A 23,675-nucleotide genomic window follows, 5' to 3' on the forward strand; every position below is an offset into this window, starting at 1 on the left:
TAAAACTGCCTGGCCTTGCCTTGCCTCCTCTCAATTTGATTAATCGAAGGCAATGGATAGAATCATCTCTAAACAGATATATGTTCAGCCCTAGTTCAGTCCCAGTCTCTCCTGTATGAGTATTGTCACTCTGTCTGCCGTCACCAACCATAACATTTAGCCTTAGTCTGACCTCTCCTAAAGATGTGGTTTCAACATCCGACTCAGTCTTTTCCCTCTTGTTTGAGATCCAACCTCTAGACCTTTGTGCCTGTCTCACTTTGAAAGCCCTAACCTCATCCCTGGCCCTCTATTGACCCCTTTTAAAAAGCTGCACCCGTCCCTCAGCCCTCCGGCTCTTATTCGGAGTCCCTTTCAACCTCATCAATATGAAAGGGCCCTCATAGGCTTCTTGTCAAAACTTGGCCTAGCCTTAGACCTGTTTTGACCTCTCTCTGAGCACTTGAGCAACACCTGTGTGTGTGTGTGTGTGTGTGTGTGTGTGTGTGTGTGTGTGTGTGTGTGTGTGTGTGTGTGTGTGTGTGTGTGTGTGTGTGTGTGTGTGTGTGTGTGTGTGTGTGTGTGTGTGTGTGTGTGTGTGTGTGTGTGTGTGTGTGTGTGTGTGTGTGTGTGTCTATAGAACAATGCAATTGTGAAAGACTGAGTGAAACAAAAGAGAAAATGCAAGAAAAAGAATTAAAGAAAGAGAGCGTTTGTGTTTCTTTTGGCTAGTCGACAATGATTCCTGTAATCTTACATGCCACTTCATTCTGTCTCCCCTCTTGCTGTCTGCTCTCAACAGTCTACGGTCCACTAACCCAAAAACTAAATTAAGTCAGGGGCTTGCATGGCTGAGAACTATGCTAAACGCTTTATAGGCTCAAATCTCCAAAGTCACTCGGTCAGTTGCCTATAGGGGCATGAAATGTAGTCTGGGTTTCAGGTTTTTGTCTGCTTTGTTCTTGAGAGAGACCATGGTGCACATTGGAGCTCTGCTAAGACCTTTAGATGGTGGGTTATGTGCATGTCTGCATGTGTGTGTGGGGAGGGGTACTGGTAATGAACCTGTACTCTAATAGACAGTGCATACACTCTCTCTTTCTTTCTTTCTTTCTCTCTCTCTCTCTGTCTGTCTGTCTGTCTGTCTGTCTGTCTGTCTGTCTGTCTGTCTCACTCTCACTCTCATACACGTATTCCCAGACAACCATGCAGTGCAGCATTCAAGACCAGTATGTGGTGTGACCGGGTCCCTAGTTGTTGATCAGTGGAGCTGAACCCTGCAGAAGTGCAGGACTCTTAAGTCCTGCTGATCACACGCACGCACGCACGCACGCACGCACGCACGCACGCACGCACGCACGCACGCACGCACGCACGCACGCACGCACGCACGCACGCATACAGTTCGGCTGTACATCCCACCAACCAACGTCCCAGTACTGTTTGGGTGGCTGTCTAGGGATCAGTCACAGTCTAGCGGTTAGACCCGCAGACAGTGTGTGTGGTGATGACAGGGTTGTCTCTATATCATGGCAATAAACAAGGTGGCAAGAGGGCAAAAGTTTTGTTTAACTTGTCCTAGTCTTAGAAACCTCTAGCTGAGAAGGCTGCAACTCAGAACTATATAATAACAAATAATGCAAGGTAATAATGGAACCTGGGTCAGTATACTATAGAACGCTAGGGTGCCGGGAGGCTGTGTACACTGTCACATTATCCAGGCACTATATATAGTTTAGTTTAGTTCTGTGATGTGTGAAAGCTGGGAATGTTGCACACAAATCATACATGCTGTCTTTCTTTGTAATTCTGCACAGACCTTGGTTCGAAGCATGGCACTGCCAAAGAGTCATTGTGCTCAGTGTTTTATTGTTGCAGTGAGTCGGTTGTCTTTATCAAACTCTCTAAAAAGACTTGTTTTCGAAGTTAGTTGAATGTTGCAATTCTATCAAGTTGCTGAAAAACATTGCTATTGAAATGAGCAATAGAATAGTTTTATATGACTTTTTGTTCATCTTAGTTGGTAGACAGTGATTGAGAATTTAGATGCATCAGTCAACTGTGAGAAAATAAAATATTTGATGGAAAGTCCAACCCATGACCCTCCAAGTAAGGCAGCTTTTTGTGGTAAAATTCAAACACTATTAACAGCAAGGACATGGTACAAACATGACAAAGGAAGTCAAAAATATCATTCTTGTCATTTAGGATTTATCTTATTTATATATTTAAAATATGAATAACATTCCCTAAAACTGGAAAACGTAGAGAACCAAGGCTGTAATTGGATGATGTGCATTGTGCTGCATTGAACAGATTCATTGCAATGTTTGTAACATAGCTCATAGACTCAACTGCAACTGTAATAAACCTCTGTAAATTCCTAAGTGATACCTTAACGCTGAGAGTGTACAAATGGAACCAAATGGACCCGTAAGTGTCCATTTGGTTCCATATGTACAAGCTCAGAGTTCAATTAACCCTGAGGATATAGTACTCTACAGGATTAAAGGAAATTCCACCGCGCCTCAAGCCAAAATCAGGCTGATCCGATGCGTCTCAGTAGCGGACACATATAACCGAATAATGAATGTGCCGGAGCAACTCGGATGATTGTAGCCTTTTTACTTGAATAGCAGGCACAGAAAGAAAACAGGTTTCGATGTCAGATAGACCTGATGAAGATGTAATCTGTCATCGAAATGTTGTGGTTTTTTTCTGTGCTTTGCAACCTGCTATTAAAGTAAAAAGGCTCCAATCACCCGAGTTGCTCCAGCGCCTTCTTTATTCAGATAATACTGTACAGTTGCAAGCCAGAAGATCCTGCATCATCTTGGATAATGATGACTCAATCACCTCTTTCACACCAGTGGGATTTGCACACAGTTATACAATACAAGTAACACTACCCAGAGTGACCTAAGGCATTTTTATAGCTCAATCTGTGGTATTCCCCTTTGAAATAAAAGACCCAAAAGAATCCTGCCTCACTTGCATAACATGTAGCAACTTTCAATGAGGCGGAACAGGCAACCACAGCTTTTATTGTTGTGTCAGAGAAGGCCTGTCGTGTGTGTGTGTGTGTGTGTGTGTGTGTGTGTGTGTGTGTGTGTGTGTGTGTGTGTGTGTGCACGCGTGCGTGTTTGCGCGCGTCAGTAGCTATATTTTTATTCTTTTAACAGGGCAAGCCAAGCACAGTGGTCCATCACAGTACGTTCTGTTCCCAGTTCCAGTGTTAGGCTGGTATGGCTGTACAATCTGCTCACATACACACACACACACACACACACACACACACACACACACACACACACACACACACACACACACACACACACACACACACACACACACACACACACACACACACACACACACACTGCCAAACACAGACTGCATAGTGTGTAGCCAGCCACTATGCAGGTCCACAGAGAGAGTGTTTTCCTTGCGGCTGTCAGAGCCCTGAACAAGGACAAAAACAAAAACAAAAGAACCAAAAAATGAAAACCACATTCAATCTGTAAAAATTCTGAGTTAGTTGCACAATGCACATAGACTGATAAGTGTAATTTATGTATACTTACTACATAAAAAGAGATTTGACCATATCTGCCTTAAAGAGGTTTTTATCATAGCTGCCGTTCTTACCTGTACTTTTTTCTTTTTCATTTTCTTCCAGTACATCCAGTATTGCTGCTATTATTATTATTATTATTATGCTCTTTGGGTACCAGCTCAGTGGCCTTGTGGTTAGAGTCCCAATGGGACCCAGTGCCTCCCTGCTTGGCACTCTGCATCAAGGGTTTTATTGGGGGTAAGTCCCTGCGACATACAGTACTTCTGTAGCGTCATGTCCAGGGTTGTAGTTGTACATCATGGCTGGGGGATGCAGTTGTGCATCAAGCCGCCTCACACTATACAAAAACAGGAGAAGGGTTCCTGCCCTATGGGCCACAAGGCTCACTAAGGCTTCCTTACTTTGGGAACCGGCCTGCTTGTGTACAATGCTAGTCGGGAACGATACAGATTGGGAATACCTGTCCCACCCGGTTATGCAATACCCATTGTACATACCCGTTGTCAGAGTACCCAGTGCGGTACTATAGTACTTAGCGACTAGTCTATCTATGCTATGAAGTCATACTAAGATGTCATGTTGATGACATCAGGAACATCCATATGCTGCTCATATGGGCATATCGCTGTTACGTTCTTATCCCATTAAGACCGGGAAAGAATCTGTGTTTAGATTTCTTTGGGCTATTTTTGAAACATCGTGAAAATTTGAGCAAATCTTTGAATATATATATTTTTAAAGCAAACATTTTTAACTCAAATCTTTGCTTCTGGTGGATTCTACAAATGTCTTCTAAATCCTAGTTGAAATGTTGCTATAATCAGTGGTTCTCAAACTTTTTCATGTCAAGGACCCCCAAAATTATATGATTTTTGGCCGCGGACCCCCATCTCAAACTATTTTGTTCCAGGGACCCCCCAGAAGTTGTAACAGAGTTAAAAATGTGCGCTACAGAAAAAAAGATATTCAAAGATTTGCACACATTTTCACGATTTAAAAAAAAAATAGCAGATCTACAAGCTCATAGCGCGGCACTCGGTGCCGTGCTTTGAGCTTGTAGATCTGCTATTTTTTGAATAGTCCAAAGAAATCTTAAAATGACGCAGATGCGTTCTCGGTCTGAAAGGGTTATTCAAGAATAATGTGTCAATGACCCACATATTCCAGCTGTCCCAGTGGCGTGTGACTGATGTTCTGGCTTCTCTGTCTCTCCCAGCAGGACAATGTGGACCGGTCTGACAATCACAGACAAACACCTGATCTTATTGGTCCAAGCTTCCAGCAGTCAGCCAATCGGAGCTCCCCTAACCATCAAGGTTGGTTCTCAATATTCCCTCTTTTAAAATCACTATAACCGACTCATAGATGTATTTAATGTTCTTCATGCATACACACCACTGGCACAGTTGTATTTCTTATTTTATAACAGACTGCCTGTTATGCAATATTTTAACACGACAAAATCTGTGAAATCGTTTTTGAAGATTACTTTTGGTATTGTATTGTTATAAACTTTGAATGGGCCTGCTGGCCCATATGTCCTGCAAAGAGTTATACCGATTACATTACACATCTTATATAAGTATACTTACAGCATCCTTGTAAGAGCATAATTATATCTAGGCTTGGCCCATGTGTTTTCTTTTTCAATTGCTCTCAAAAAGGCTGCAAACAGGTTCTACAGGTTGCCTATAAGCTGGGATGAACAATATAGATTTTCCCTCCCTTTTACATAGTTTGCTTAGACTGCGTGCACGCCGCACCTCTTGCCTGCCTGGTAGTACAGTACAGAAGGAGGCCTCTCTCACTCATTATTCTCTGCCGGCATGAGGGCCTGCCCTAACGTATATATTTGGGTCCCTCCCGCTGCAAACATTTCAACAGTTCAAATGTCAAATTGCATGGACACAGGGTCCCATTATAATTACGCCGTCTACCTAATTGTGCCATACTAGATTCACGCATTACAATCGGAGCATGAGATTTAAGCACAATATTGGCTCAGCATGGGAGGTAGAGGAGGGGGGGGTGGGATGGGTTGGGGAGCGAAGGCCGTCTGCAAGGACTCTGGGAGTGAATTCGAATGCTTGGGCCTGGCATGATGGAAAACAAATGGAGCAGAAATGACATCGGCGTGCTTGGAGGGAAGGGACAGGATAGTGGTACACGATAGGTAGGAAGGTAGGAACTTCGTAAAATGTTCCTTTCTGAATTAGTATGGTGAGATAGAAGCGATCACATTATTATTATGCAAGCATAATGTTAATGAAAAATACCCAACTCTACACAAGTCCAGGTGTGCCTTGGGATTTCGTGACAACCACATATTCTTATTGCAATATACCTATATACAACTATACAAGTTATAGCAAATTAATTTGCTTTAACTCTTCACTTTGAAGACAACTTTGAAGACAACTTTGAAGAATTTTCTATAGAACCTTAAAAGTATGTGTTTCCTGTGCAAACTGTTATCACTTGATAGAGCCAATTCCTTTGTTGTCTCCGCCAGGCCGAAGGCGTTGCCAAGACTATGTTTTGCACCCTGTCCTTCCGTCCGTCCGCCTGCCCGTCTAATCTCCGGCACCGTTGGCTTGATCAACGTGAAACTGTGCACACAGACTCCCTGGATGCTAGAGCAGAACATCTGCCCCACATTTCTCACATGGGCCTGTTAAAGCGCCACCGGGGGGCGATTTTTGGCTTCCAAAGTTTGCAGGAGTGGTCCGTTTTGAACAAAATCCTCAAATCATGAACACTGCGTGCAATTTCCATGACATTTTGCACGCACATTCCCACTAGCCCGAGGAACATTTTTCAAATCAGCCTCATGGTGGCGCTATAACAGGCCGATTCGCGTTTTTACCTATTACTGCACCGATCTGCGTAAAACTTTCCGTGCGCACTCCCTAGAGGCCAAAGAAAAGCGTTTGCCCTGCATTTTTAATATATGCCTTTTATTGCGCCACCAGGAGGCCGACTTATGTGAAACACATTTTTTTATATTACTCCTTCAGATTTTATCGAAATATCACACACATTGTTACACATAATCTTTATAGTCATGTGATCCAGACGGATCTGTCTGATTTTTCATATTCCACCCTGATTGGCTAAGATCGACATCTAAAGTTTGGAGGAGTGGCCCGTTTTGAACAAAATGCCTCAAAGCATGAACGCAGCGTCCGATTGCTGTGAAACTTTGCACGCACATTCCCACTACATTGAGGAACAAATTCCACTCATTTCACATTGCCCTATTAAAGCGCCACTAGGAGGACGATTTTTGCGAAACACTTTTTTTTATATTGCTCCTACAGATTTTGTCCAAACATCACGCAAATCGATACACATTATCTCTATGGTCATGTGATCAAGACGGATCTGTCCGGTTTTTCCTATCCCATCCTGATTGGCGAATTCCCAACATCGCTGGCCCACAATAACCTACCTGACCTGGCGGAGACCTGTGCTCCGAGGAGCACTTTTTCTAGTTTACAGTTTTTCTAGTTTACAGTGTTGAGTTTTTATACTTTACTGTACGGAAATGTTGTTGCGTGCTGAAAAAAATAGATCTACAAGCTCACAAGTAATCGGACGTGTTCTGATTTTGTCGTTTTCAGCGCTTGAACCCGCCGTACGACAAAGTATACATTCTGAGTTAAAGGGGGTTAGGGTTAAAGTTCATACTCTCAGCAAATGTCCAACTTATTTAATGAATGCAAAATATTTATTTTAATCTATTTATTTATTTATTTCATTGTTTCCTGCATTGATTGCTAGTATGAAGGATAACAATAATAGTGCCACTGCACTGCAGGCACACGTAATCAAATATATGTAAAATAGTAAAATAAACAATGTTAGAAATATTAAATGCCAATGCAATTGCCTTGTTCCAGTGTTCACTCACAGCACCTGAACAATCATATCAGCTGAACAAACATTTGAACTTAGCCCCAGTGCTCTGGTATTTTTAGTAGTGAAGTGATAATCCTTGCTGACGTTATTAAAACTAATTTTCTTCCAAATCCGCTCTTTTATTCTTATAGGATTTTAATAGAGGCACCAGCTACTTGCTGTGTTTACGATAAGCCCAGAGTAGTCATAAACCCATTAGAGAACAGTGACGCTTTGTTGGAACAGCAGCCTGCATGATTTCAGAATTCTGAAATGAGAAGCTATCAAAAGGCTTATCAAGGGATTTGTAGCAAATATTTAGTGGGCTTTAATATAATAGTATGTATGATTGTGTAGGTGAGGTGTAACAGTCTAACCACCATACCTTGATAAAGAATGGCGTGCAGTCGTGCACCTTGTTGAACACTCATTCTTTAGAACTTTACAGCTGAAAACCGTATTGTCACTTCACAGAAAACCAGCTTCATGGGAAAATAAGAAATCCTCAGTAGTCAATCAATCAAACACTGGTTATATCTGCCAGGCAGAAGGCCTGTGTGTGTCTGTGTGTTTATGTGTGTGTATTAGGGGTGTGCCGATATATCGTCCCGCGATATATCGCGATACGTTTTCGCGACGATATGTATCGTTTTGGTGAAAAAAAAAATCGTTTTGAAAATTTTTTTTTTTTTTTTTTTTTTTTTACACCAATCAAAATAATCAGGCATGCAAACAGCCCCGAGGTGAAAAAGGTGACAACATGTTGTTTTTTTTCGGGTCAGGTGTCACACTATTGCCCTATTTGGATTCAAAACGGCTGAAAAGCTACAAGTTTGCATGTCTGAATAATGCAAAAACAGAATTATTTGTTTGCATTTCCTTTTTTTCTCCCCCATTTATTTTCATAATAAAAAAAGTGCGTATCGAAATCGTATCGAAGTTGTGAGCCAAATATCGTATCGTATCATTTCGTGAAATTAGTGTATCGGCACACCCCTAGTGTGTATAGCTAATCTCACAAACCGCTGGACTGATCAGTGCTGGACTTGTACAGCACACAGCCAGCAGACCAAGGAAGTCCCTAAAACCCCTAACTGATTCCCTGGAGCAGTTCAAATAGTCACCCGATGCTTCTAATGCCTGATTTATAGGATGTGCGGTGTGTGACACTGGCGACTGCTTCCCACTGATTCTATGTGCATGCAGCCATGCATGAAATTTGGTCATCAAGATTCAGACTTTTCGGAGTTGTACTTATTTGCACGCCAGCGTCTGCTCACCGTCAATTTTGTAGTTTGTAGATCGACAAATTTCTGGCATGCAACTAAGCACAACTCAGGCCTTTACTGGAGCCATGACTGGCGTGGCTGTGCAGGGCGGCTCCTCAGCCAGGAACACAGCTGCTAGGCAACAAATCCCATCAATGGTACCAATGCAGTGCAGTAATCTCACATACGACACGTCTCTGGAGAGGTTGCCCAGCCGTGATATGAGTGATGTGAAACGAAGCTCCCACCTTAAGTTATTCCTCACATGCCTTTGTAGAGGCAGGGCGACATATAGGCACTCATGTGCACACACATAGACATAGACTGTAAGACGCAAGCACATACACAAGAACTGACCTGTAAGTGTTAGATTAAAACTCACACTCTTACAGTGTAGGAGGTTAAGGAAGGTCTGTGGCTTGATGGGGCGGTGTGAATAACATTTACAACGTCATACTTGTTACTTTGTTGAGTTTTCATTCCGACTCCACTCCCTTTGACAGCACTTCCTCTCTCTCTTTCTCTCTCTCTCTCTCTCCCCCCTCTTTCTCTATATTACTCCATTCCCTGTGCCTTTCATCAAGATCTGTTGAGACAGTTTTTTACTTGTTAGACGAGTGTCTTACAAAAATAATACTTGTCAACTGAAAAAAGTGTCATTCATTTTTTTTATTGTGCCCTTTTCGAGAATCCGTTATAGCTTCATACCATCATTCCTTTCTTCTCTCTCTTTCTCTCACTGCAAAAACAGCAGATCTACAAGTGAGCTTGTAGCTTGGCTATTTCGGTGTGTGACACCTGCGCACAACAAAGTATACATCAGTCTTATTATCATTTAGTCTAGTTTAGTGTGTGTGTGTGTGTGTGTGTGTGTGTGTGTGTGTGTGTGTGTGTGTGTGTGTGTGTGTGTGTGTGTGTGTGTGTGTGTGTGTGTGTGTGTGTGTGTGTGTGTGTGTGTGTGTGTGTGTGTGTGTGAATACATGTAAATGGTGCATTTATATAGCGCTTATTATCCAAAGCGATTTACATTGTGTGAATTACATTCATCCATTCACACACACCGATGGCGGAGGAAACCATGCAAGGCACCAACCTGCTCATCGGGAGCAATTAGGGGTTCAGCATCTTGCTCAAGGACACTTCAACACTAACTCTGGGGGAGCCCGGGATCGAACTGGGAACCTCGCGGTTGCCATCCGGCCGCTCTACGGGCCACTGTCCCCCTGCGCCAAAGACATCGTTGTTATTGTCGGAATCGGAACGGAATCGACTCCTGCATGAGCCAACTGTGTTCAACTATGGCTCTGCTTGCTTGTAGAATATGTACAAGCAAGTCATAATATGACAGTCATGTTTCAGGGAGCTCGTGCACGATCGGCTTAGCTGTTCTCAAATAGATTACCCACAATAAATACAATACTGGAGAACTTGGGTCTGCATGTTTTATTACTTTGCAATTGCAGGGGTGATTCAACCAGTGTTTTACTCAGACTAAGATGCGATGATAACGGCAGTGCCAGTCCATCAACATAATCAAAGCGATTGGCTGTTATGTTGTGAGTTATGATCAGATCAGTCAATCAAATTGGATATTAAAGAAAGGAGGGCCACAGAGTCTGTGTAGTTTGGCAGGTCTGGTGCAGGAGCTGGACAATGAAAAGAAAAAAGGCAGTAAGCTAATCAAATTAGAAAAGATTGTAATGAAGATTTCCTCATTGCAATGAACAGCCAGCTAATTTCCAAATGGAAGTGCGGGTCATTTAAAAAAACTACTACAATTACTAGATCATGATATAAAAAATGACAAAAGAACAAGCTGACAAAGTGTAAAAATCAATCTAATCAAACTTTATTTTGATGTAATCCTTGCTGTTTCCTGCTTGTCCTTCCTCCGCATCATTGGCTTTTGGCAGATGGGGGCGGGGTGCGGGAGTTGGGGGAAAGATTTAACTGGTCAGTGGAACAGTGAATCCAGGACCGCGATTGGCCGCTGCTCAAGCAGTGAAATGCAGGACCGCGATTGGCCGCACAAGCAGTAAATGGGGGACCGCAATTGGCCGCCCAAAGCAGAGAATCGGGACCGCAAGCAGTGAATGCAGGACCGCGATTGGCCGCCCAACCTCGACAAAGAAGTTACAGCAGGCGCCACTGCCGCATAGAGCACATTCCTGGGCTGTGGAGAAGCATAGAGCCATATGGATCTACTGTTTTGGTCATGTGTCATTTTAGATTTGAGCTAAAAAGCATTATTTTGTACTTTGGCTATTCAAAAATAGTAGATGTACAAGCTCATAGCTCGTCAATTTGTGCCACGCTACGAGCTTGCAGATCTGCTATTTTTGAGAAATCGGTGCAAATCTTTGAATATATGTATTCTATTAAAGCCAACAATTTTAAAATCAAATCTTTGCTTCTGGGGGTCCCTGGAACTAAATATTTTGAGATGGGGGTCCACGGCTAAATACATATCATTTTGACATGAAAACCACTGATATAGCAACAAAAAACTGTTAGGATTTAGAAGACATTTGCAGAATCAGCCTCAGGTCTTAATGGGTTAAGCAGGTGATCGGGCTGGACAAGGTGTGTATTCTATGCTGAAGTAGTTCCCACAAACACATCCATATAGAGCAGTGGTTCCAAAACGGTGCCATGAGACAAGTCCAAGATGTACCTTGGGATTTTGTGACAACCACATATTCTTATTGCATTATAAAGTATTCATCTATACTTTTCTTTTTCTTTTTTTTACTATATGACTGCTTTTTGCACACACATCTCTCAATACAGATGCAAATCCTATACTCCTTTTTTGGCATTAGCAAATAAAAATAAATGTTTACAGAGTGACGCATGTAACGTGTTTATAGAAGCTATTTTGCACAGATATGGAGTGTGTGCCTTGAGATTTTCTCTTGCCCATTGATGTGTCTTGGGCACAAAAAGTTACATTTTATTGCCATTTCTACCCACGCACAAGAGACTGTCGACTCCATATCTATATCTGCTGCTATTTTTATCTGCTGCAAATGTTTCTCTACCTGCACAAGAAACATCTCCGCCTCAGTCATTTTATTACTTTGTTACCCATGCACCACCATATGAATATATATTTGACTTTTGCTTGAGGAATTTGCTTTTGTTGAGCTGCAAATTCTGTACCACTTAAACCCTCTATACCTGATAAAACGGACCTGTAAAGACCTGTAATCGTTGATCTATAGTGATTAGAGTGAAGGATACAACTTGGATACAAGTTAAGGATACAACTTAGTTTTAAGGGGCAGCAACATGGCTCCCAGAGGACAAACCCACACAGTACTCAGAGAGAGAGTGCACCAAATGTAACCGAACCCCTTTGGTGCGTTTTATATTCTTATCCGCTCAGAGTTAAATGAACACTGCAGATTGTACTATGTGATACAGCACACGTCTGTATAGGCCTGTATGTCTGTCTGTCTGTATGTCTGTCTGTCTGTCTGATTCCCCGCTGCATGAGCTGGTCCTGATATTTTAAGAGGATCTAATTAATGGCTGTAATATTGTTGGGCCTGGCGTGCTGTGACCGCTGTGTGTTTGGTGGGCATAAATAAAGGTGTTTATGTCCCCTCATATGCCTGCCAAGGCCAACTAGCTGGTGTAATTTCTATTTTCTAAACACTGTGTCAAAGACAAACAACTATGGTCTGCTCGAAGGTTCAAATGGGTCCAAATCCTCATGGATTTTGTGTGTGTGTGTGTGTGTGTGTGTGTGTGTGTGTGTGTGTGTGTGTGTGTGTGTGTGTGTGTGTGTGTGTGTGTGTGTGTGTGTGTGTGTGTGTGTGTGTGTGTGTGTGTGTGTGTGTGTGTGTGTGTGTGTGTGTGTGTGTGTGTGTGTGTGTGTGTGTGTGTGTGTGTGACCTGACCTGTCATCCTGCACGGAGAAGTGTGTATGCCTTTGTGTACACCCGCGTTCGTGTGACGTGATATGTTTGTTTGCCATGATTGTGACATGCTTATGCCTGTGCAATATGATGAATGATTTTGACGGACGTCTGCGCGTGACCGTGTGATGTGTGTTGCTTTGTATGCAAACAGCTCAGTCAGTCCCGCTGGAGGCCTTTCTGGGTCTGTGATGATGAGGGACCCTCAGGGTCCCTAGAGACCTTTTTGAGAACCACTGTCGTACTGTGATCACTTGATACTGTGAAGGGGATTTGACCATTTTTGTCAGGATTTCATATTCTTTGGACACATTTATACATATATATATATTTTTTTTTTGGGGTGATTTCATTTTCTCCCTCCTTTCATTGTGCTATTTTGATAGATTTTATGTTGATTTTGATTGTTGTTGTTGCTGCTCTGAACTCAACCAAAAGTGTCTTTGAGTTTTCCAAGGTTAAGTAGGTAGTAGGTTAAGTGGATTCTAGCTAAAACCACTTGATGAAATATATTCTTAATGTATATTCAGCTCTAAAGCCATTGATAGAGATGTTTAATGGGTGTAAAACGGCTGCCAGGTTCTTGTTCTTTAAACCAGGTAGATTAATAATCCAGGTTATGGGGCGGCCATAGCTGAATGGGCTGAATGGTCGTCTGGGAATAAGAGGGTCCCTGGTTCGTCCCCCTCCCCCCCGGCCCTGGTCTATGTGTTGAAGTGTCCCTGAGCAAGACACTTCACCTCTAACTGCTCCCCGGGTGGCGGGTGCTGTATTAAATATGGCGCCCACTGCTCCAAATAGTTAGCCTGGGTTAAATGTCAGTCACTGAAACTACACATATCATAACACTGCAATCTGCCTTTCTATGGCTGCTTGTTCCCTGAAAGAAAAAAAATAACATCCATATATTTATTTCTTTAGCATTCACTGAACTCCTGTTGTGCTGTAAGAGTCTCTCCACTAGAAATTACCACTCTGGGGTGTGGTTTATTTTGTAAGTCCAGAGTTTACCCCCATGCTCTCTCACTCTAACTCACGCACGCACGCAAGCACGCACGCACACACGCACGCACGCACGCACGCACGCACGCACGCACGCACATACATACGGTGTGTGTGTGTGGTATTCATAAATATTGAACAATGAACAGTATGAACAAGAGCTTATGACTAAATAATAACTACATTGTGTCCATTGGAACACACAACACAGGTCATTTCTTCCACCGACAGTTGTGGACATACAAGGTCTCCACCCGACAGCGACGACGTCTGGCCTTACATGCACTTTATGTCCTGGTGGTTGGCAGCTCTTTAGACCAGTGGTTCTCAAACCGTTTCATGTCAAGGCCAAGGACCCCCATCTCAAAATATTTAGCTCCAGGGACCCCCAGAAGCAAAGATTTGAGTTACAAATGTTAACTTTAAAAATATATATATTCAAAGATTTGCGCGTATTTTCACGGTTAAAAAAAGAAGCAGACCCACAAGCTCACAGCGCGGCACTCGGTGCCGCACTATGAGCTTATAGATCTGCTATTTTTGGGGCGGTGTCACCGCCCCCTATAAGTGAGGTTTGGACACTGACCAATCCTGCACCGTGATTGACCAATAGTCTACAACGCAGTCTACAACGCTAACCCTTCCACAGTCAATGCAAATCTATACTTTTGCAAAGTCAGCCAATCACATTACAGATAGTGTCATCACCACTAGCTGTAATGTGATTGGCTGACTTTGCAAATTCAGGACTGTGATTGGCTAGCGAAACACATGACACATGTGCAGCCCTATGAATAGCAGTATGGACTTAAAAAAAAACACTTTTATGTTTTTTTTAAGTGAGTCATGTTGTGATGACCACACACCGCCCACTTCACAGTGGGTGTGATTTTTTAATAGCCAAAGTATAAAATATGGTTAAAGTTGTTAACATGATTGTGACGCTATATTAACAAATTTTGCTGGGGACCCCCTGGAACCCCCCCATGGACCCCAGTGGGTCCCCGGACCCCACTTTGAGAACCAATGCCTTGGCTTAGACGATGTCTGGCCTTGCATGCACTGTTACTTTGCAGCTCTTTAGCTCTACCATGCAGGGATCCATAAGTGGCTGGTCCAGCTTACCTGCGTGTCTATTAATACCGCCAGATTAACCACCTGTGATTCACAGGCACCTGTGATGCAGCACGTCGACACGTTTTCAAAGAAAGGTGCCTGGAAGGGCAAGAGATTAGTTTCAGTTGGAGCGCTGGATAGCGCTGTCACGGTCATTGTCGTGTCCAGTGGCACTTATTGATTATTGGAATCTGAGAAGTAAAGGGAGTAAAAGGCAGTCCTGTCTCCGAGTGTTTGTATATGAATATATACATTTTTAACTCAAAATCCTTGCTTCTGGGGGTCTCTGGAACAAAATATTTTGAGATAGAGGTCCGTGGCCAAATACACAATTTTGGGGGTCCTTCGCATGAAAACGTTTTAGAACCACTGACACTTCAGAAAACTGTTTAGGATTTAGAAGACATTTGTAGAATCGGCCTTAGGTCTTAATGGGTTAATTGTGTTTGTGGCATTGGAACATATAAATAAAGATTACGTTTCTCTTTGCCTTTTAGGCTTTGTAAACAGAAATTGCACTGGGCAGATATAACAAATAACTATCACTATCACTATAAGTGACTGCAGATCACTGTTGAGGCTTTGGAGGCATCTACAGACAAGACCTTTCTCAAAGGTTAATAACCAAGGTAGGCGTCCTGGGCCCTCAGCGAGGCCTGCTACAATTGTTACTTCATTTATACTCCATTGTACAATGGTGTCGCAGTCCAAAAGTAGACAATCTAAAATCTCACAACGCATCACATGAGCTTGTAGGTCTGCTAATTTTGAAGAGCAACACTGTCATAAGACGAAGTGTAAATCAGTCTTTAAGCACATAGAGGTGAGTTTTGTCCTACAATCTAGGAATATCTGTTGTTATTACACGGCTTGGTTGAATGCTCGATTCTGATTGGTCAGTCATCGGTCATTATTTCTGGATAATGACCGATGAGCTCTATAACGGACCGCTGTGTAATCAGAGACTCAGAACACCTGCTCATGTCAACCTGTGCTGCTTGCCGAGAAGTCATTCTATTTGATCCACTGCGCTTCCTTGTTTATCGTGGCACAACAACGGGGGACTACCAAAACGCTCGCCCCAAAACACAGTCGCCCCGGGGCAAATCCGGCGGTATTACAGGCAAATCGGCAGTAAATAGAATGGGGGGCGAGTGTGTTTTGGGGCGAGTTTTTTTCCATTTCGTCATTTGTTTTTGCGAGGCGAACTTGTCCGCCCAGCCCAATACTTATGGAATACTTTCATTGCCGTAAGCAAGGAAATACTTCGTTTTACTTCGTTTTCAGGGCGATTAACCACCTCGGCTGCGCCTCGGTGGTTAATCGCCCTGTCGGGCTTTAAATTTCAATAATGACTACCTCCCCATGCATTATCCCTTGCTTAGTCGTTGGTTGGTTGGTTCAATTCACTTCAATCTTTATTTCAGATCCAGGGAAATCCATATCACGATTGATTGGTTGGTTGATTGATTCATTCATTAAAGTATTAATTTTGTGACCAAAGTTGACATACACAACTGTTGAGTGGCATAGTACACATAGGAACCCATGAACAAACTCAACCTACATCTTACCTTGTCTGGGGAATTCTGTCATCACTTAACAGATACAATTCACCCATATTGCACTGCAAAATAAGCAAGGGCATACACCTTTTAAGTGGGACCTTCAAAGAAAATACCTAATAGTTGATACATTGATACTCAATGTCTTTCTGATACTTCAGTATCATAACATCATCATAACAGCAGCAATCTACTATACAGAGCTTGTCTCCCCCTAGTGGGATTCATGGACACTGCAGTAGCCTGTAGTGTAATTAAATGTGGACCATACAGGTACTGAACACATCTTTTCTTTTTCTAACGATGAAATATTGACCGAGAGATTCACTCAGCAATACAGCTTGCGAGATAGTAAGTGGAAAGTTGTGCTCCAAGATTTCCAGATTTATAAATTAAGATATAATGCATTATTAAAGTTGGGATGTGTCAAAGGCTTTTCCTTTGAGTTTGCTTCAAGCTTTGATACAGCCTGCTCTTCATGAAGTGAGTCCAAATTCTACAATGTATTTCACAAGTGCTTTGATGATAGATCTCTCCCCCCACCCCATGGAAGTAGCCTTTTCAAAGCAGAATATTGGATCCATGTGGTGAATTTAGAATGGACCCTGACAGTGCAGTGCCTCTGCTGTGAACTCCAGTGCTAAAAGTTGAAGAGTGTTTCAGGCAGGTTCATACTTGTCCCTGTTATCCCTGGAGATTTAGCTCCAACCGCAGGACAATGTACGTAGTCAAGACAGCCCTGCTGATTCAGCACTCCTGCAGAACTGGTTACCGTGTGTGTGTGTGTGTGTGTGTGTGTGTGTGTGTGTGTGTACGTGCATGCATGAGCTTGTTTGTATGTGCATTTATTTTTTTTATATATGTGTGTGTGTGTGTGTGTGTGCCTTAAGGTGGTGTACCGCCAGCCTAGAGAGTTCAAGGGTTCAAATCCCAGCCAAATGAAAAGAGAAACTGAAATAGAGACAGGAAAGTCCCAACTATATTTAGATACTTTATCTCTCTCTCTGTCTCTCCTCTCTTTTTCTCTGTGTGTGTCTCTCTGTCTCTTTCTCTCTCTGCGTCTATATTGTCTAACAGTAGGGCAATAGATTCATTGTCCTCCCTTAGGAATTACATTTCTGTTCCATTTTGTTGTTCTGTTTTCCTTTTCTGGTTTGGCTCTGGTTCATAATTTGTGCTCTGCTCCTCTACTGTCTTTAACTTGGTGTTAAAATTTCCTTCTTTTTTTTTTTGGGGGGGGGGGCATTTTTATTCTCAGCGAGCAACACCGTCTAACGACCTAGTATGAATTTTAACCCTTAGTTGTCCCAGCAAATGAACTTTTTAATTATTCTACCTTGTTAATTAAATAACTTTTTATTAAAGAGACAATATTCTACTCTATGCTGCTGCTATTCCTCTTATCTTATGTGCTATTCTCCTCTAATCTTCTCTATCTCTCCTATTCATCCGCTGAAATTGAATCCCTTGTGAATAGTATTACACAAACTTCATTTCCTTCTCTCTTCATTTCTTCTCTATCTCTCTCTCTCTCTCTCTCTCTCTCTCTCTCTCTCTCTCTCTCTCTGCCTCTCACTCTGTCTCTCTAGTCTCTATACATTCATATTGACACACAAATACACAGGATTCGATTATTTAAAGTCTACACATTTCCCAAATGGAAAAGCATGTATTTAATTCAGTCTGGCCCAGAAGCAGGGATGAAAACATATCCCCACCAGCAATACAAATGAATCAAAAGCAGAGGCATGGATCCCTCCGCCCCCCCCCCCCCCCCCCCCCCCCCCCCCCCAAAGTGGTTCTCAACCCTTTCAGGCCGTGACCTCCCAAAAGAATCATATTTGAACTGGAGACCCCCCACCCTGACAAGCACTTGGAATTGTAGGAGTTGAGGCATTATTACATTTAGTTTGACTCGGTTCCACACATAAATATCGTGAAAATAGCGAGACGTTGTGAGCTTGTACAGTAGATCAGCTTTTATTATTTGATAATTTGGCCAATGTTTGATCTGTTTTTTATAGTATACTTCGTTGATTACCTTTGATGCCGTAATGGTCTTTTTTAAACTTCTTTTATTTTTCTAGGTATTAGTAAAGTGACAATTTAAGGACTTTTATGCCTTTTATGCCTGTCATCTGGGGACCAAGATGACGGGGACCCCCCTGGGGGCCCCCGACCCACAGGTTGAGAACCACTGGTATAACAGACAGGCTCTCTCTTTCTCTTCCAGAGGACGACGTGGATCTGGAGGCCTTGGTGAATGACATGAACTCTTCATTCGAGAGCCTGTACTCGAACTGCAGCGGTCAGCAACAGCCGGAGTCCGTGCCACTCCTGCACAACGGACAGAGCTCCTCCCCCTCGCACCACCACCACCACCACCACCACCATTATCATCTCAGCCAGCCGCGGCAGGGTCAGCAGACGCACGCGCTCAGCCCCGCCCCCGCCCAGGACACCTCCTCCTCCTCGCCGTCGGACGCCGCCCCTCGACACGGCGTCAGGCGCTCACAGCCCATGCACATCCTCGCTGTCAGGTAGAGCTTGTTTTTTAAAGTGTAGCTATTTGGGCTCGCTTCCAAATTAGTTTTATTATTATTGTTTAAACCAGTTCTCAAACATTTGCATGTCAAGCTCGTCAAAATGTATGTATTTATCCGCAGACCCCATCTGAATTTTTGAAAGGCCTTTTTGGAGATAGCAGATCTACAGGCCCACAAAGTGTCGCGATGTATATTTGTATATAGGTTTAAAGTGCTCATATAGCCTAGTCGCTTTAGCCTGAAACTTAGCCTGAATCTTCATTTCATTTCACTCCACGCGCATCACAATTTGCTTCACGGCACGCTGCCGCTTCCATTCGCTTCCTTCACTATGACCACAGCTCTCATACTTTCTGTTCCGTTGCACACGCTGCCACGCAGACACACAGAAATACATACAGTACATACATACACCTAGAGGTTATGTGAATTAATTGATTATTATTATCATAATTCTTTTTTTCGCTACAATATACAATATCCAAGGAACCAGAACAAAAGATTTTTACTCTTGTGTTACATGATGACACTATATGGACAAACACCTACACACACACACACACACCCCCACACACGCACACACACACGCACGCACGCACGCACGCACGCACGCACGCACGCACGCACGCACGCACGCACGCACACACACACACACACACACACACACACACACACACACACACACACACACACACACACACACACACACACACACACACACACACACACACACACACACACACACACACACACACACACACACACACGCATATCCACCCCTATATCCTTTATTTCCCCATCTGTAAAGGGATATTTTTGTAACCATCCTCCCTCTGTGCACTCTGGGTAATTGAGTTCAACGTTTCACCCGTGCTCATTATGCGTAGCCTTCCAATGACCTGTTCTCGTGTTGTCACTCTCTTTGTCCAGCAGGAAAGGGGGAAAGTTAAAATTCTCTTTTATTTCAGTGCAGAGTGCAAATGTCTCTCTTTGTTTAAGACTACTAACCAATAATCCCCTCGAGGCTGCTGTTAAATGCATGAAAGCATGGGCTTGCTCGCATGCTGGCGCTGACACATCCATGGACACACACGCACATGCACACACACACACACACACACACACACACACACACACACACACACACACACACACACACACACACACACACACACACACACACACACACACACACACACACACACACACACACACACACAGGCACACATTTCTTCTCTCTGTAGAGTATTTGGCAGAACCAGAGGGGGAATGGTTGGGTACACGCACAGTTAAAATCCTCAGTGTTAATGTAACTCTGGGATTGTACAAATGGAACCAAATGTGTCCCATTTGCACACACACACACACACACACACACACACACACACACACACACACACACACACACACACACACACACACACACACACACACACACACACACACACACACGCGCGTGCGATCATACAGACATACAGAGTCAGGCACTGAAGTTATTATTCAGTGCTGACCTCTGGATAACCCTGCTCCGTAGCTCAAATGGGACGACATCAAAAGGCCTGTTCCCTTTTGAACCCACTGAGATCGAGAGAGAGAGAGGGAGAGAGAAAGAGAGAGAGAGAGGGGGGGAGAGAGAGAGAGAGAGGGGGGGGGGGGGGGGGGGGAGATGGAGCCAGATAGCTATAGCTTGAATTTTACAAACTGACCAACCCGATAGTTCTCACAGACTGACTCTTGAAAAGTCTCTGTTGGACAGTTGAGGGTAATGGTCTTTTCACACAACGCCTGTGTTCCCTGAGGTCGCACTGCGCCCCTCATGTGAACAGACGCGTTTTTAGCGCATCGCATCCAAACAAGATAACATATTTCAATGTGAGCGGGAACGGGCGAAAATCGTGCACGAACGCGACGGTTTCACGGTATCACGCCCGCTTGCCGGTATCGCCTCTAACTAAAAATGAACATCAATCGCTCTGCAAAGTGCAGGTGATCCTGCGCTTCATGGAGAAAAAAAGGTTAACCGTAGTTCAGCTCTTGTCGGGCGGGTGCGTGCGACGAGCACACATGTGACAACTTCACCGGGTCGCACCCTGAAAGCTCCCTGAATGCTCACCTCTCATTGAAAATTAATTACTATAGAGGCGTCAAACGCTCCACGTGTCAAAAGACCTTTAAACTCTATCGCTCTCGCTGATCATGAGCTTATATGAGCCTTAATTAAGAGCTGCTTGAAAGTGATGTGGTCATTTAATATTGATGAACAAATGAATATTGCAGAAAATGACTTGCATAGGCTGCTCGGGTGTGTGACGTCCACTCGCAGTCGCTGCTAGACTGTTCATTATGGAAAGATCAGAAAGAAACAGACATGAGCCTGGATACTGTACAACTATAGTTTATTAATACCAACTGGCTCTCCCGCACAGCTTTCTGCACATGTCAGAGGGTTTTATCTCAGAGTTCTACTGTGCCTGCACCCACTCAACTTCAACTTAAAGCTATCCAGATTGCATACTTAAAGTCATACTGTGTAACTTTTTCAATTAAACAAAAAATATATTTGATATAATCTTTCACTAATTTATTTTTTCACAATGACCATTTCACGTGAGTGCGTTTTTTGATAACTTCTCGAAACACTGTTTTTAGTAACTTGCGAGTATCTGCCCCCCGACACTCATGCCAAAATGACGCAGGCAATGGAAATGTCGTGGAAATGTATTTATTTATGTATTTTAAAACATACCATTTCTCACTATGCTCTATTTCCAAAATATCCTCTGTGCTAGGACTTTACGTTTTTGTATAGTTTAGTATTGTTTGCAATGTTGGGCAAGCTACTTTAAAAAAAAAAAGCTGACGCACGCTCATAACTTACAAAGCTTAATTTATTAGGACATACAGAGATTTAAACACCAATGTTTCACCATCAAGTCTGCCTTCTTCAGGGTCCAGCCATTGCAGATGTATATACATTAGCATACTCTACCATACAGATTGGTTAAAATCACATTTTATTCATTAAAATAAGTTCCTGCCGCTTTAAAGTTTCTCTTACATTTATATAACCATTCCCTCTCGAAGAGGAAGTAGGCATGACCAGTTTTTGGACAGAGATGAGAGAGAAATCAGGGGGGGAAGAGCAAAGAACATTAGACAGCAGAGTATCCCTTAGCATAACCAGAGGCATGCTTTTACGTTTTGTGGATTTTATTGTTGTTATTCTCGTTATAGCTCAGAACTCATGTTTGATAACTTTATTACCCAGCTTTCCCAGTCATCGTGTCATGCTTTCATGTAGAGTAAAATCCTCAATGTTAATTTATCCATTTGTAACTCACAAATGTAACCAATTAAATATGTACACTCTCAGAGTTAGGATTTTACAGTGTACATGGTCACATGGCCAACAGACACTGTGTGACTTAGTACTTTGTATAATCAGGGGGTTTGTTTGAAGACAGGACAAAGACAGATGGCATTGTTGTCACATTGAGTAGGCTACATTCCTGTGACAAACTACAGAGACATTTCTATGATGAAAATGAGATGGATAAACACCAGTCTACAAGCTGACCATTCCCCGTGCTAAACTTGAACGTGCTAACCATCATGGTTGTGTAATTCACCCCTCCCTTCCTTCTTCTTGGTCCCGGTCCAGGAGGTTGCAGGAAGAGGAGCAGCAGCTGAGGACATCGTCTCTTCCAGCCATTCCCAACCCCTTTCCAGAGCTCTGTAGTCCAGCCAGCTCCCCTGTCCTCAGCCCTGGATCTCTACCCACTGGAGAGTCCACCAACGGCACATATGTAAGTGACAGAGACTGCAAAGTTCAATGGGGACAGGATATAGAAACCACTTGTGATGCTAGACTGGTTTCAGAGTCAGCCTATCCTATGTGTCTGTTTACAGTGTCTGTGTGTGTTTCCGCTGCTAATTGCGAACGCGGAAGGAGGCGCGCCTCCGCCCAAGTGGAGCTTACTATGAAAGTCTGCTCGGCTTGTGTGTGTCTGTGTGCAGTGCACTGCCTGAGTGCGGCCAACAGAGTGCGCCAGAGTGCAGCTACAGTCAAAACACAAACACACACACACACAAAGTCTGTAAATATACAATATTTTCGAGCTGCGTTCGCTTCCAGCGTTCGCGCGTCTTACTTGTCTCTGACAACTCTGGACCTATTGGCGTCAAACTTTGCATGCACACCCCCCGTAGGCCAATTTTTTGGCCTCATGGTGGTGCTATACCAGGCAGCTTTACATTTTGGCCTATCACTCTTGACCGTATAAGTTGTCCATAAAAAAGGAAACCTCCCCATATAGGCCATGCCCTTTTCCACTGAACATGCTTTTCTCACATTTAGCATATTCTTCAAACACACTTTTTGGACACACATTAATCTTGGATGCTCATTCTGTTTCCTGGCAGTCTGGGTTCTGGTTGTTTTGTGGTACAGTACATGTACAGTATGTACGTAGCTTGATGGCCAGGCCATATCGGGCTCATCTGGCGTCTGTGACTTTTTTATGGATTCATAAGTGGAGTTTCAGGAATTTCTGAAAGTTAGTCATAACGCGGTAATATTTCCAGGTAATGGCACTGTATGGTGTGTGCGTGTGTGTGTGTGTGTGTGTGTGTGAGAGAGAGAGAGAGAGAATGAGAGAGAGAGCTTCTGTGCGTGCACACGGATGTCCGCATGCATGTGGTTTCCTGCATGTCACTCTGTCACTGCTAATGATCTTCACATGTGGCAAGCCAGCACTGGTTACAGTAACATACCAGTTTACAGTAATATGGGGGTGGAT

At 43.3% G+C, this 23,675-nt stretch overlaps 1 protein-coding gene across 6 annotated transcripts in view; it reads left to right on the forward strand.

The window, feature by feature from the left end:
- Positions 1-23,675, forward strand: part of grb10b (growth factor receptor-bound protein 10b) — a 100,072-nt gene that overhangs the window by 31,559 nt on the left and 44,838 nt on the right. For 3 of the 6 annotated variants that reach the window (XM_084052015.1, XM_084052017.1, XM_084052018.1), the window contains exons 3-5: positions 4,773-4,872; positions 18,564-18,870; positions 22,538-22,682. In XM_084052015.1, coding sequence (XP_083908141.1) covers positions 4,773-4,872; positions 18,564-18,870; positions 22,538-22,682 — 552 coding nt within the window. The remainder of the gene's footprint in view (positions 1-4,772; positions 4,873-18,563; positions 18,871-22,537; positions 22,683-23,675) is intronic. The other 3 variants (XM_084052016.1, XM_084052019.1, XM_084052020.1) reach the window with 2 other exon arrangements.

The sequence above is a fragment of the Gymnoscopelus microlampas genome (genome assembly GCF_963454915.1).
Source record: "Gymnoscopelus microlampas genome assembly, chromosome: 3".
Lineage (NCBI taxonomy): Eukaryota > Metazoa > Chordata > Actinopteri > Myctophiformes > Myctophidae > Gymnoscopelus > Gymnoscopelus microlampas.